Consider the following 14,201-nt stretch of genomic DNA (forward strand, 5'->3'; position numbering starts at 1 on the left):
GCTCTAAAGATAGTTTGCTTTATTTTGCCTATCAAGCTATAAAATATAGTTTAGGCAAAGTATAAAACTACAGGTTGTTGTTCTTGTTCAGCCACCCAGTCATGTCCAACTCTAGCGACTCCATGGTCGCCCTGTCCCTCACCATCTCCCAGAGTTTGTCCATGTTCATGTTCATTGCATCGGTGATGCCATCCAGTCTTCTTATCCTCTGACACCCTCTTGTTCTTCTACCCTTGATCTTTCCCAGCATCAGGGACTTATCCAATGAGTCATCTGTATAGGTATTAAATCTTTTTAAATGATCTTTTAGGAAAAAAAAAAAATTTTCTTAACAAAAAACTTGTTGCTAACTCCGGGTTTCTTCTAACTTTGCATGTTATTTTTACAAGGCACATAATTTTTACCAGTCACTAAGAACTTGAATGACAGAATAATTGTCCCAGGTAAAATGATTTATGTGAAGGAGAATGGAGGAGATGCTAAAATCTTAATTTGATAAAATAAATAGCAAGGAACCAATTAGCTTAGTTCTGTAGCTCTGCAGGTCATCAGTGACTTCTTAAAGCAGAGTGAATTGAAAGGATGATTTCAAGCAATAATTTAGATCAGGTTAATATAGGAACAATATAGATACTTGCAGTGGAAGAAAATTAAAAAAAAAAAAATTTCATCTACTTTCTTAGGTTATTTCATCTACTTTCCTTCTTCCAGGGTCTGGCTAGGGCCCTGGAAATTAGACTGACAAAAGACAAAAACAGCTTATTAACTTGTGTAGCACGCATACATGTGAGAGAAACACATTGAAGAATAATTCAAAGGAGTGGTGTGAACATGTGCATATAGCATCTTCAGTCAGTTCACTTCAGTTGCTCAGTTGTGTCCGACTCTTTGAGACCCCATGGACTTCAGCACGCCAGGCTTCCCAGTCCATCACCAACTCACGGAGCCTATTCAAACTCATGTCCATCACATCAGTGATGCCATCCAACCGTCTCATCCTCTGTCGTCCCCTTTTCCTCCTGCCTTCAATATTTCCCAACATCAGGGTCTCTTCCAATGAGTCAGTTCTTTGCATCAGGTGGCCAAAGTATTGGAGCTTCAGCTTCAGCATCAGTCCTTCCAAAGAATACTCAGGGCTGATATCCTTTAGGATGGACTGGTTGGATCTCCTTGCAGTCCAAGGGACTCTCAACAGTCTTCTCCAACACCACAGTTCAAAAGCATCGATACTTCAGCACTCAGCTTTCTTTATAGTCCAGCTCTCACATCCATACATGATTACTGGAAAAACCATAGCTTTGATTAGATGGACCTTTGTTGGTAAAGTAATGTCTCTGCTTTCTAATATGCTATCTAGTTTGGTCATAGCTTTTCTTCCAAGGAGCAAGCGTCTTTTAATTTCATGGCTGCAGTCACCATCTGTAGTGATTTTAGAGCCCTAAAAATAAAGTCTCACTGTTTCCACTGCTTCCCCATCTACTTGCCATGAAGTAATGGGACCAGATGCCATGATCTTAGTTTTCTGAATGTTGAGTTTTAAGCCAACTTTTTCACTCTCCTTTCACTTTCATCAAGAGGCTCTTTAGTTCTTTTTTGCTATCTTCCGTAAGGGTGGTGTCATCTGTATATCTGAGGTTATTGATATTTCTCCTGGCAACCTTGATTCTAGCTTGTGCTTCATTCACCCTGGCATTTTGCACGATGTACTCTGCATATAAGTTAATAAGCAGGGTGAAAATATACAGCCTTCACATACTCCTTTCCTGATTTGGAGCCAGTTTGTTGTCCCACATCCATTTCTAACTGTTGCTTCCTGACCTGCATACAGATGTCTCATGAGGCAGGTCAGGTGGTCTGGGATTCCCATCTCTTTAAGAATTTTCCACATTTTGTTGTGATCCACACAGTCAAAGGCTTTGCCGTAGTCAATAAAGCAAAAGTAGATTTTTTTCTGGAACTCTCTTGCTTTTTCAATGATCCAGTGTATGTTGGCAATTTGATATAACATCTTACCAAAGAGCAATAAATTTGTAGAGAAATAAAAAGATAAAGGGAAAAGGTTTTACACTTAAATAAAGTAAGCTATGAGAAGGTAATTACATGAGAAAAACTAAGGAAAGATAAGGGTCATTTTCATAAATTCCTTTCAGTGCTATCTCTGGGCTGCTAAGAGTCTAGACTTTTCTCTGGTGATTAAGAGGTAAGCCTCTTCCCAGATGGCACAGTGGGCAAAGAATCCACCTGAAGTGCAGGAGCCATGGGTCTGATCCCTGGGTCAGGAAGATCCATTGGAGGAAGGCATAGCAACTCCCTCTAGTATTCTTGCCTGGAGAACCGCATGGACAGAGGAGCCTGGGGGGTTACAGCCCACTGGGTCGCAAAGAATTGGACTGACTGAAGCAACTAAGCACAGCGGAAAAAAAAGGGGGGGGGCAGAAATCTTTTATTTTTGGTGTCTGTTGTTTCTTAATTATTTTCAACTTAAGATAATCTTTAAAATGGTCTGTTTTAGAGTGACATATTCTGATGCCCTACATGTTCAACTTTTTACTGAAAATATTTTTTAATTGAAAATTTATTGAGATAGTTTTAGATTCACATGCAGTTGTAAAAATAATACAGAGGTATTCCATATATACTTCTTCTCATTTTCCCCAATTGGAATATTATATAAAACTATGGTAGTGAAAGTGAATGTCACTCAGTCATGTCTGACTTTTTGTAACCCCATGGACTGTAGTCCATGGAATTCTCCCAGCCAGAATACTGGAATGGGTAGCTTCCCTTCTCCAGGGAATCTTCCCAACCCAGGGATCAATGCCTGGTCTCCGGTATTACAGGTGGATTCTTTACCAGCTGAGCCACAAGGGAAAGCCCAAGAATACTGGAGTGGGTGGTCTATCCCTTCACCATTGGATCTCCCCAATCCAGGAATCGAACTGGGGTCTCCTGCATTGCAGGTGGTTTCTTTACCAACTGAGCTATTGGGGAATAAAATATTACAACTCAGATATTGACCTTAATACAATCTATCAATCTTATTCAGATTATGTATTATTAGCATTCATTTGTGTGTGTGTGTGTGTATGTATTCAGATCTACACAATTTTATCATGTGTATCGTTTCTTATACTAATACCAGAGTCAAAATACTGAATAAACTGAATCAAGTTCTGTGCATAAGTAGGGGGAAAAAAAAAACGGAAAACAGGATATTGAATAATTTCAGTATCACAACAATCTTTCCTAAGACCCTTTTATAGCCATATTTACTCTCTTCACCTTTTTCTTATCACACTGGCTTCCATTTCTAAAATTTTGTCATTTTAAAGTGTTATGTAAATGAAATCATACAGTGTGTAACTTTTTGGATTGCCTTTTTTCCACTCAGCATTTATCCCTGCAGAGTTATTAAAGTTTTTGCATGTACCAATAGATTTTTTTCTTTTTCTTTTTAATTCTGAGTAGTATTCCATGATATATATATATAGCACAGTTTAGTTAACCATTCTCCTGTTGAAGGAAGTGAGATGATTCTAGTTTTTAACTGAAACCAAATCTGGCCTCTATACATAGACACCAAATTAAATCTTGGAGATAAGAATTTTGTGTGAAGTAGAAAAGAATAGTTTTATTGCTTAGCCAGGTAAAGGGGGCCACAGCAGGCTAATGCCCTGAAAACCATATATTTCACCCTGGGGTGATGAGGGAGAATGAGGTGAGGAATCTTATAGCCGAAGGGTGGGGTTGCTGATGAGGACAAGGATCAGGGTGCCTCCAGGGCTTACATTCCTTCAATCTGGAGATCATCTGGTATCAGGTGAGGATGGTTAACTGTGACCTTCTCTGAAGGTACTTCATCAAGTAGCTGACATGTTCCATTTGGTGGAGGTTTTAGTTCTGCAGAAAAGCTTAAAGAAAATTTAATGTATATCCCCTGAGGGGGACCAGGACCCTGCTCCAATGTTTGCACTATTCTTTCTTGACGGCTCCTTCCTTGTCTCCACATCCCCTCCATCCCTGATTAACAGCTGTTTGAACCCGCCCTCAGAGAAGGGGGCATGAAAAGGCTTTTGTGACCAGGAGGGTCATAGGATTCTGCTGGGATTCATGACTTCTATAAATAAAGCTGTTATAAACATTCATGTACAAGTTTTTTTGTAAATATCTTTATTTCTCTGGGATAAATTCCCAGGAGTTCAATTAGTGGGACCTATGGTAATAATATGCTTAATTTCATAAGAAGCTGCCCAGTTGTTTTCCAGAGTAGCTGTGCTATTTTACATTTCTACCAGCAATGAGTCAGTGATAGTTTTTTCCTGCATCCTTACCAGCATTTACTGTTGTCACTAGTTTTATTGTAGTCATTCATTTGTCTATATTGATACACATTATCATTTTAGTTTGCATTTTCTTGTGACACTGAACATTTTTTTTCAAGTACTTATTTGTCATTCATATATCTTCTATTAGAATTCTGTTCATTTTTTACCCATTTCCTAATTTGATTTTTTAAACTATTGAATTGTGAGATTTCTTTTCTGAATACTAGTCTTTTGATGGATATGTGGACTGCAAATATTTTGTCCCAGACTGAAGCATATTTTTTATTGGCTTTTATAGAACAAAGTTTCTAATTTTGATGTACCTGTATAATTGAGAAAATACTGAATTACAAATTAAATCTACAATCTGAGTATTTCTCATTATTAAATTATCTTAAAATAATCAAATGTAGGGATTACCAGAGAGATGGTTGTAAATTTTAGAAATAGGATTTTAGCTTAAAAGGAAATACAAAAACCTAGCATTTGTTAAGTACGTCTATGTGTTAGACACTAGTCTATGAGGGAATTATTCTTATTACTACAATCTAACAATTGTGAAGTGAGTGTATAGCCAGATAAAAGCTACCTAGCCTTCTGTCAGATCAACCCAGAACCTCACAGACAAGGTAATGATTAGAGGGTAGCAGCTTATATTTATGTTTACTTCTGAAAGAAGCCAGAGATAGACTACGAAGAATACTTTGGACTTTCTCAGAATGTTTATTCTTTAATTTAAAAATCTAAGTGTTTTCAGAAGAGAACATTTCTTGAGATAGCCTCATGGTGAGTAGGCACTTAATCATATTCTACTTTTCCATGGAATAACTTTGCTCCCTTGGAGTTAAAAGTTCAGTGTTTCAGAGAAAATTCTGCCTCAGGAATAATCATGCCCGTTTTGGTGAACTCTGAAAATATCTCTATTTTGGAATATCTAGAACATTATAATTATTCTGCAAGTATTGTAAGGGATGCAACTTTACAATATTTCAGCATTATTCATGTGTTTTCAATAGCCAGTTTATACAGCTTTCACAGTCCAGAAGCAGAAGGGGTTGTGTTCTACTGTCTGAAGATAACACTACAAAGAAAATATTTGGAAGATTTCAGTGTTATTTATTATGAATGGCTAGAGGACTTGAAGTTAATCATCTACAATGAAATATTCACTGTATATCTTTTTCCCCATCTACATCTTTAATATTTCTATGCTTCAAAAGATCTCATCATGATACACTTTCCAGCAAAATTTAAAAAGCCTCATTGAACCTTTTAAATATTCAGATTTAAAAGATTATAAAACTATGCTGTGTTTAAAAAATGTCCTTACATTTTATATTCTAAAATGACCGTGAGAGATTTCTTAAAAATACTGATGCTTGGGACCAACATAAATCAATTACATTAGAGTTTCTGGGGATGGGATCAGTATTTTTAGTAGTTTTTCAGATCATTATAATGACTGCCAGGGATGAAAATCTTGAAATTGAATTTGATAAGTGGTAGAAAAAATTAGATAATTATTATTGGCCTTTATTTTAAAATTTTTTCTATGTATTTGTATTTTTGTTTTAATTCTAAGTTGATGATACTCTGATTGTATTTTGAGTCATATAAAAAGAAAAGAGATGAGACACATAAAAATTAACTTTTCAGTCTTAGTTGTAACAAAATTAAATTTAAGTTTACTTAAAATTTAAGGGACATTTTTTTAGTGATATGTGGAAAATATTGTTAATTATATTTATTTTAATAGTATGTAATTTCTTTTACCAATGTATGGAATGTTTCCATTATGAGGGCAATTACATCATTTTGGCAAGCCATATTGTCTAAATTGAAAAATAAGATGGTTTTAATCAAAATGTTCAAACAAAATAATAAATTAAAGGAAATCTTGGTTTCAAATAATGAGTATTAGAATCAAAGCAGATGGACTATCTCTGCTCCTTTCATTAATAGAAAAGATAAGTAAAAAGATAGTTTTTCCTTACCATTAAGGTTTTTCAATTTAAGTGATGACATTTCTTCCAATGGTATTCCTATTATATTATTGAGTCTGGGTTATCTGTTTGATAAGCAGATCCAGATAATTTTAAAAATAAATATCTCTGGCAGAAATGACTCTAATGCAGAGTACATTAGTAATGCACTAATGGCATATTCTTTAGACAGACCTTAGAGGCCTTTCAGGATTTTTTAGTCTTAGTCACCCACATTGAGAATCTTCCAGTACAGACATAATTACATTTCTTTGTGTATATTCCAGGTCACTTTTATAGGCATGCTCACATTTGATCTGTTTTCTCATGGCTATTGACTTAGCATGCTAAAAGCACTGAGTAGCTTCAATTGCATCAAAACTACTGTGTTCACTGCTTCATGATTTATCTGTTGAAACAGAGATCTGACTCAGAAATTATTCCAATAGAAGGATACCAATTAATTCTTCAGTGTTGCTAAGACCTAAACATAATAACACAATTTTAAAATTTTGTGTAAAAAGATTTATATTAATGAGATTTGTAAATATTTACTTCCAAACATGCTAATCTATCAAAACATATGTCACCAATTTCTTAAATTCATAATAGGATTTTTTAAATATTTCAATTCTATTGTATATATCTGGAAATAAACATGCTCAAGAGCATTTAGGGGTTAAACTAATATATCTGACAGGAGAGAAGGTATATGTAAGTGGCTAAGTGAATACATATACAGGTTAAAATAGGAACTTTACCTTTTTTTCCCCTGTGAACCTTAAATTATTAATCCTAAACTACTTTGTTTTAATACTGATATAAAAAATCTAAGCCATACCAACTAGCTCTATTGAATCACTGCCCTTCATCCATATCTTCATAATATACGGACATAGGTAGTATAGTTAAAAGAAATTGTTGTGGGGATAATTTAACTTTACTAGGCAGAACTCCTTAAAGACAACTTATTTCAAAATGGAGTTAATTAATTAACCCGTACCTTTATTCAATGTTTATAATTGTTTCTCTGCTCTAGGCATCATGCTCCATGCTAAAGACAAAAGGCTCACAAACACACAGTTCCTTTCCCCTCAGCACTCACAATCTAGGAACAAAGATGTAGAGATGTAGAAGTGGGGAACTCTGAGCCAAAAACTGCAAATTCCTTGCTCCATGTCACTGCTTTACAAAACCTAAGTTTGAGTCTAGAAACTGCAGAATTTTAGCTAGTTGAGAAAGTCCTGATACTGTGGGTTAGTGTAGAGTTGACCATATTCAGTATCTACCCTCTCTTTCCAAAAAGAGGTTGTTCAGTTCAGTTCAGTCACTCAGTCATATCCAACTGTTTGTGATCCCATGGACTGCAGCATGCCAGGCTTTCCTGTCCTTGACCAACTCACAGAGGTTACTCAAACTCATATCTATCATGTCGGTAATACCATCCAACCATCTAATCCTCTGTCATCCCCTTTTCCTCCTGCCTTCAAACTTTCCCAGCATCAGGGTCTTTTCCAGTGAGTCTGTTCCTTGCATTAGGTGGCCAGAGTATTGGAGTTTCAGCTTCAACATCAGTCCTTCCAATGAATACTCAGGACTGATTTCCTTTAGGATGGACTGGTTAGATCTCCTTGCAGTCCAAGGGACTCTCAACAGTCTTCTCCAAAACCACAGTTCAAAAGCATCAATTCTTCAGTGCTCAACTTTCTTTATAGTCTAGCTCTCACATCCATACATGACTACTGGAAAAACCATAGCTTTGACTAGATGGACCTTTGTTGGTAAATCAGTGTCTTTGCCTTTTAATATGCTGTCCAGTTTGGTCATAGCTTTTCTTCCAAGGAGCAAGCGTCTTTTGATTTCATGGCTTCAGTCACCATCTGTAGTGACTTTGGAGCTCCCCCAAAGAAAGTCTCACTGTTTCCATTGCTTCCCCATCTATTTGCCATGAAGTGATGGAACCAGATGCCATGATCTTAGTTTTCTGAATGTTGAGTTTTAAGCCAGCTTTTCACTCTCTTTTCTCTTTTATCAAGAGGCTCTTTAGTTCTTTTTTGCTTTCTTCCATAAGGGTGGTGTCATCTGTGTATCTGAGTTTTTTGATATTTCTCCTGGAAATCTTGATTCTAGCTTGTGCTTCATCCACCCTGGCATTTTGCACAATGTACTCTCAGTTCAGTTCACTTCAGTCACTCAGTCATGTCCGACTCTTTGTGACCCCATGAATCACAGCACACCAGGTGTCCCTATCCATCACCAACTCCCAGAGTCCACCCAAACCCATGTCCGTTGAGTCAGTGATGCCATCCAACCATCTCATCCTCTGTCGTCCCCTTCTCCTCCTGGCCTCAATCCCTCCCATCATCAGGGTCTTTTCCAATGAGTCAACTCTTCGCATGAGGTGGCCAAAGTATTGGAGTTTCAGCTTCAGCATCAGTCCTTCCAATGAACACCCAGGACTGATCTCCTTTAGGATGGACTGGTTGGATCTCCTTGTAGTTCAAAGGACTCTCAAGAGTCTTCTCCAACACGACAGTTAAAAAAGCATCAATTCTTTGGTGCTCAACTTTCTTCACAGTCCAACTCTCACATCCATACATGACCACTGGAAAAACCATAGCCTTAACTAGACAGACCTTTGTTGGCAATGTAATGTCTCTGCTTTTTAATATGCTATCTAGGTTGGTCATAGCTTTTCTTCCAAGGAGCAAGTGTCTTTTAATTTCATGGCTGCAATGACTATCTACAGTGATTTTGGAGCCCAAAAAATAAAGTCTGACCCTGTTTCCACTGTTTCCCCATCTATTTCCCATGAAGTGGTGGGACCAGATTCCATGATCTTAGTTTTCTGAATGTTGAGCTTTAAGCCAACTTTTTCACTCTCCTCTTTCACTTTCATCAAGAGGCTTTTTAGTTCCTCTTCACTTTCTACCATAAGGGTGGTGTCATCTGCATATCTGAAGTTATTGATATTTCTCCCGGCAATCTTGATTACAGCTTGTGCTTCTTCCAGCCCAGCATTTCTCATGATGTACTCTGCATACAAGTTAAATAAGTAGGGTGACAACATGCAGTCTTGACATACTCCTTTTCCTATTTGGAACCAGTCTGTTGTTCCATGTCCAGTTCTATCTGTTGCTTCCTGACCTGTATACAGGTTTCTCAAGAGGCAGGTAAGGTGATCTGGTATTCCCATCTCTTTCAGAATTTTCCACAGTTTATTGTGATCCATACAGTCAAAGACTTTGACATAGTCAATAAAGCAGAAGTAGATGTTTTTCTGGAACTGTCTTGCTTTTTCAATGATCCAGTGGATGTTGACAATTTGATCTCTGGTTCCTCTGCCTTTTCTAAAACCAGCTTAAGCATCTGGAAGTTCACGGTTCACATATTGCTGAAGCCTGGCTTGGAGAATTTTGAGCATTACTTTACTAGTGTGTGAGATGAGTGCCATTGTGTGGTAGTTTGAGCATTCTTTGGCATTGCCTTTTTTTGGGATTGGAATGAAAACTGACCTTTTCCAGTCTTGTGGCCACTGCTGAGTTTTCCAAATTTGCTGACATATTGAGTGTAGCACTTTTATAGCATCATCTTTCAGAATTTAAAATAGCTCAACTGGAATGATGTACTCTGCATATAAGTTAAATAAGCAGGGTCACAATATACAGCCTTAATGTACTCCTTTCCCAATTTGGAACCAGTCTGTTGTTCCATGTCCATTTCTAATTGTTTCTTCCTGACCTGCATACAGGTATCTCAGGAGGCAGGTCAGGTGGCCTGGGAATCCCATCTCTTTAAGAATTTCCCACATTTTGTTGTGATCCACACAGTCAAAGGCTTTAGTATAGTCAATAAGCGAAAAGTAGATGTTTTTCTGATAGGGGTTGAGGACACTTAAAATTATTCCCTGAGACAGACAGGAATGTTAATTTTAAAAATCAAGGTGTAGGAAAATTAGCACTGTCTGTTGAAGCCAGGAGTGAAGCTTGTGGTATAAATGCAGTTGCTTTACAATTGCTGGATATGGGTCACAAATCTGATTCTTTGGTTTCATTGCAGCCAAAGCAAAGACAGAAATATGATCAGTTACAATTTTATATTTTCCACATAAAGCTTTTCCTGGCACTGAGCCCTAAGAGAAATTCCTCCCATGGGTCCTTATATAAAGAGGTCACAGTGTGATGCATTATTTCAGACACTATATCCTGTGAAGTATGACAGTAGCTTTCCTATGGCTACTTCTTATATCACCTTTCATTTATACCAAGAGCAAATGCCAAAGTCCAATTCAGAACAGATTCAGAGAGAGAGAGACAAAGCCTTAGCAATCTAAAAATGCAAGTAATTCCCTGATGATTTAACTTGATTGAAAAATTAAATTCAGAATATCTAGGGTGATAGATATCTTACCTAAAGAGAATTTGTTAATTTGATTCTTGTGAAAATTCAGCATCAGAAACTTCGGGGTTATATTTGAACAATAAATCTATTGTAAAGGTATGCTTCAGCTGAATTAAAGATGGAATTATATGCTTTAGATGGTCAATTAAGTAGAAGGTAAAATAGACCACTTATGAACACTAAGCTGTCTAAAGCAGGATTCATTTATACTAGAAAAGACATATGATGGTGGCTTAGGAACTTCTTATAGAATAACCAAACTTTCTCTCATTAAAAAGAAAAAAAAAGAGTGATGAATGACTTTCACCATGAAAGCCTTATCTCATAGAATATGACTATGTGGTTTTTGATTATTCTGTCATAGTAATTAAAGCTAATGACCCACAGTATTTATAAAATTTTTTTTTGAACATTTTATCCCTTCAGTGTCTAATTCTATACATTGTGATTTCCTGGTAAACTTTCCAGACTTTCATCAAGAAAACATACCAATAAGTCAGTTAATAGCTTGCATGTTGTATAGACTTCTTTTATTGCTGCTACTTGATTAAAACTGGTCTACTCACTAACTGTAGTTGAGAGTATTAGGTTATGTTATCACTTTTTCCATGCAATTGAACTCAGTGATTCTCTCTGTTTTCCTTCTTTATTCCATCTTCCCTTTTTTCTTCACTTTTCTTCCTCTCCTCTTTTTTCCTTTTTTTATCTTAGGTTTTTTGTTTTATTTTAACAGAGAAGGGCTTTTTTGTGTGTCATTTGTTCACTTCATTCTGTGAGGGAGGTCCCATAAACAGATTATTTATTGTATGCCTGCTTTGTGCCCATATATGCTTCTTTCACAAGTATTAATAGTTGCGAGTCACAGAACACCAACATGAAGCCACACAGTTCATGTTATAACGTGCATGGATCATGAACCTACTTAGCATGCCTATAATTAGTTAGATGTATATCTTTGGCAACCAAAATGTACATGTCCTGAGACTTTTGAAAACCAAAAACGCCTCTATAATGTAGGGAATTGTTCATAGACTACTATTATGCGAACTTACAGTGACACATCCTTCAGGGAGAATGGTCTTAAGCCGTTGGCTTGGTTCACTTCTTTTCTGTATGGCTTATTTATCAATGACAGCTCCTAAATGAGCACAATTCATTGCCACATTTCAATGCAATTATTAATTGTTGAAATTCTATCTTTGGATTTACTTGAAGAGTACTGGAAACCACCACTTTAAATCTGTAACTTTCTAAGGTAGATTTTACTGAAAGTAAAGGAAAGATCAGAAATTTCATTAATAAAATAAGTATCCCAAATAAGTGTTACACATTAAAGCTTTTTGAGACAAAGCAGTATAATGAAGAAAGAAAGCACTCAATTTAGGATTAGAAACCTTAAAATGTCTGGAATGTCCACTTACCCACTGTGGCCTCAAATAGACTTCTTGACTGTTTTAGGTATTGTTTTCCTTATCTGTAAAATGAAGCAATCATTCCTCTTAAAGTCACAAGATTGTTGTGATAATCAACAGATATAACCATTGTGTTATAATAGTATATTTTTTGACTAATATTTAAAACAGTATGTGAATCTCCCTGTTAGCCAGATCATATTTTTAAAGACAAAAATCTGAGCTTGCAACTTATTCTTTCCTCAAAATCCAGTGCTAGGTGAACATTACAGTTTAAGTGGCTACCATTATGGTTAAGTTGTATCATTTAATTACAGGTCTATCAATAGACTATGTGGAAAATAAGCTTTATTGGATCAGTTCAGGAAATGGAACCATAAATAGATGCAACCTGGATGGCAGTAATTTAGAAGTAATAGAGACAATGAAAGAAGAATTAACAAAAGCTACAGCCCTAACCATCATGGGTAAGTACAATGATTCTATATCTCGGATGCTTGTATTGATTGGGTTTGATTAATTATGACCTATTAAAAGCTTAAAAAAGTTACTGCTCTATTAACACTAGAAGCACATTCAAGTTGCACATCTCTAAGAGAATTTTTCTTTTCTTTTTTTCTTAACCTTACCAAACAAACTTATAAGATTATCCAGTTCAGGGACTATTAACAATACTAACTTCACTGTTATTGATTCTTGGTTTATTGTTATTATTATTATTGATATTATTTTAATGATTATTTTCCTTGTTCTACTATAATATTCTAAGTGCAATGGCCATGAGTATTTGTCAAAATAAAGTAAAATCTTACCTGCTTATAAAGGATAGCTTGATATACAGATATACACAGATAACTGAGGAAACAAGGCCATAGTATCATTGACTAATGATTTAAATTATTCTTTCTTTGAAAATGCTTTATACATACACAAAAATACAAGGATTATACCTTACAAGTTGTTATTTTAGAGTAGAAATTTATTTAAAATTGTCTCATAAAGCAATAAGAAAGTAAGATTAGTTTGTATTACTTGACTTTACTGAATTAAGAAGAAGAAAAAAATATTTTTGTGTATTTGTACATAGTTTAAATCACCTGAGTAAAAATGGAAGAGTTTAAATTCTGAAAATGGTTTGATAAACTGCAAAAATTCTCAAATTAACATCTACAATATGTTTTCAAAAACTGAATTCCAATAAACTTCATGAAATCAAGCCACTGGCAAATAATATAGACAAGGAACTTAATAAGTAGAGGAAGCATGTTAAAAATATGTCATAACGTTTCAAGGGATGTCACTGACTTTCAGTGAATGTATATACATATCACATACTTTATGTACTATAAAAATCATTGCCTTATAGAAAAATGTAGGCTTTATAAAAATTTATTTCTGCTAACATGATTGTTACCAACCCTGCTGTGAGTAGGAAATGAATACTAAACTTACAGAACTCAATGCTATGAACAAAATCTCAAGAAATGGAGCAATAGTCCATTTTAGCAGGAAAAAAACTAGTTTTGTTTTCTGCTAAAAAGTAAAGAAAAAACTTGGATGAAATAATTATGTATATATTGGGTCAGTGGTGTGCATCTTATATGACATCAGTGCCATATGGGAGCCAACCTGGAGTAAATTAATATTTTCTTTTTTTAACAAGTGAATGGTTATATATGTGTACCTCTCCCTGTCACCATAATTTGATTAACCCTGAAAGTTAAAACATGAATTTTAAAAAACCTATTAATATCTATATTGTCAGTGCATCAACTAGACATATCAAAATTTGAGGGCTTAAAGACATCACCAAAGAGAAGCAGATGAGCAATGTCTACTCTCCAAACTTCCCTATCTTGTCTTTGAATTTGCCCGTCTGTTGAGATTCCCCTTTCTTCATTCAGAGCTTCTCTACTCTTTTTCTTTGAGTCTGGTATAAAGGGTGATGACCTGCTTCCTGCCGAGACTGAATAGTATAGTCATATAAAAAAGTAAAAAAAAAAAAAAAGAACCTTACCACTACCCAGGAGATTGGTGATGATTACAGCTACAAATGTTTACAAAGAAATTTGCCTACAGTA

General features: G+C 35.6%; 1 protein-coding gene across 1 annotated transcript in view; it reads left to right on the plus strand.

The window, feature by feature from the left end:
- LRP1B (LDL receptor related protein 1B) overlaps positions 1-14,201 on the plus strand; it is a 2,064,747-nt gene that overhangs the window by 1,395,185 nt on the left and 655,361 nt on the right. Inside the window, 1 exon segment of the mRNA XM_070476260.1 lies at positions 12,438-12,587. Coding sequence (XP_070332361.1) covers positions 12,438-12,587 — 150 coding nt within the window.

This window comes from Odocoileus virginianus, chromosome 13, assembly GCF_023699985.2.
Source record: "Odocoileus virginianus isolate 20LAN1187 ecotype Illinois chromosome 13, Ovbor_1.2, whole genome shotgun sequence".
NCBI lineage: Eukaryota > Metazoa > Chordata > Mammalia > Artiodactyla > Cervidae > Odocoileus > Odocoileus virginianus.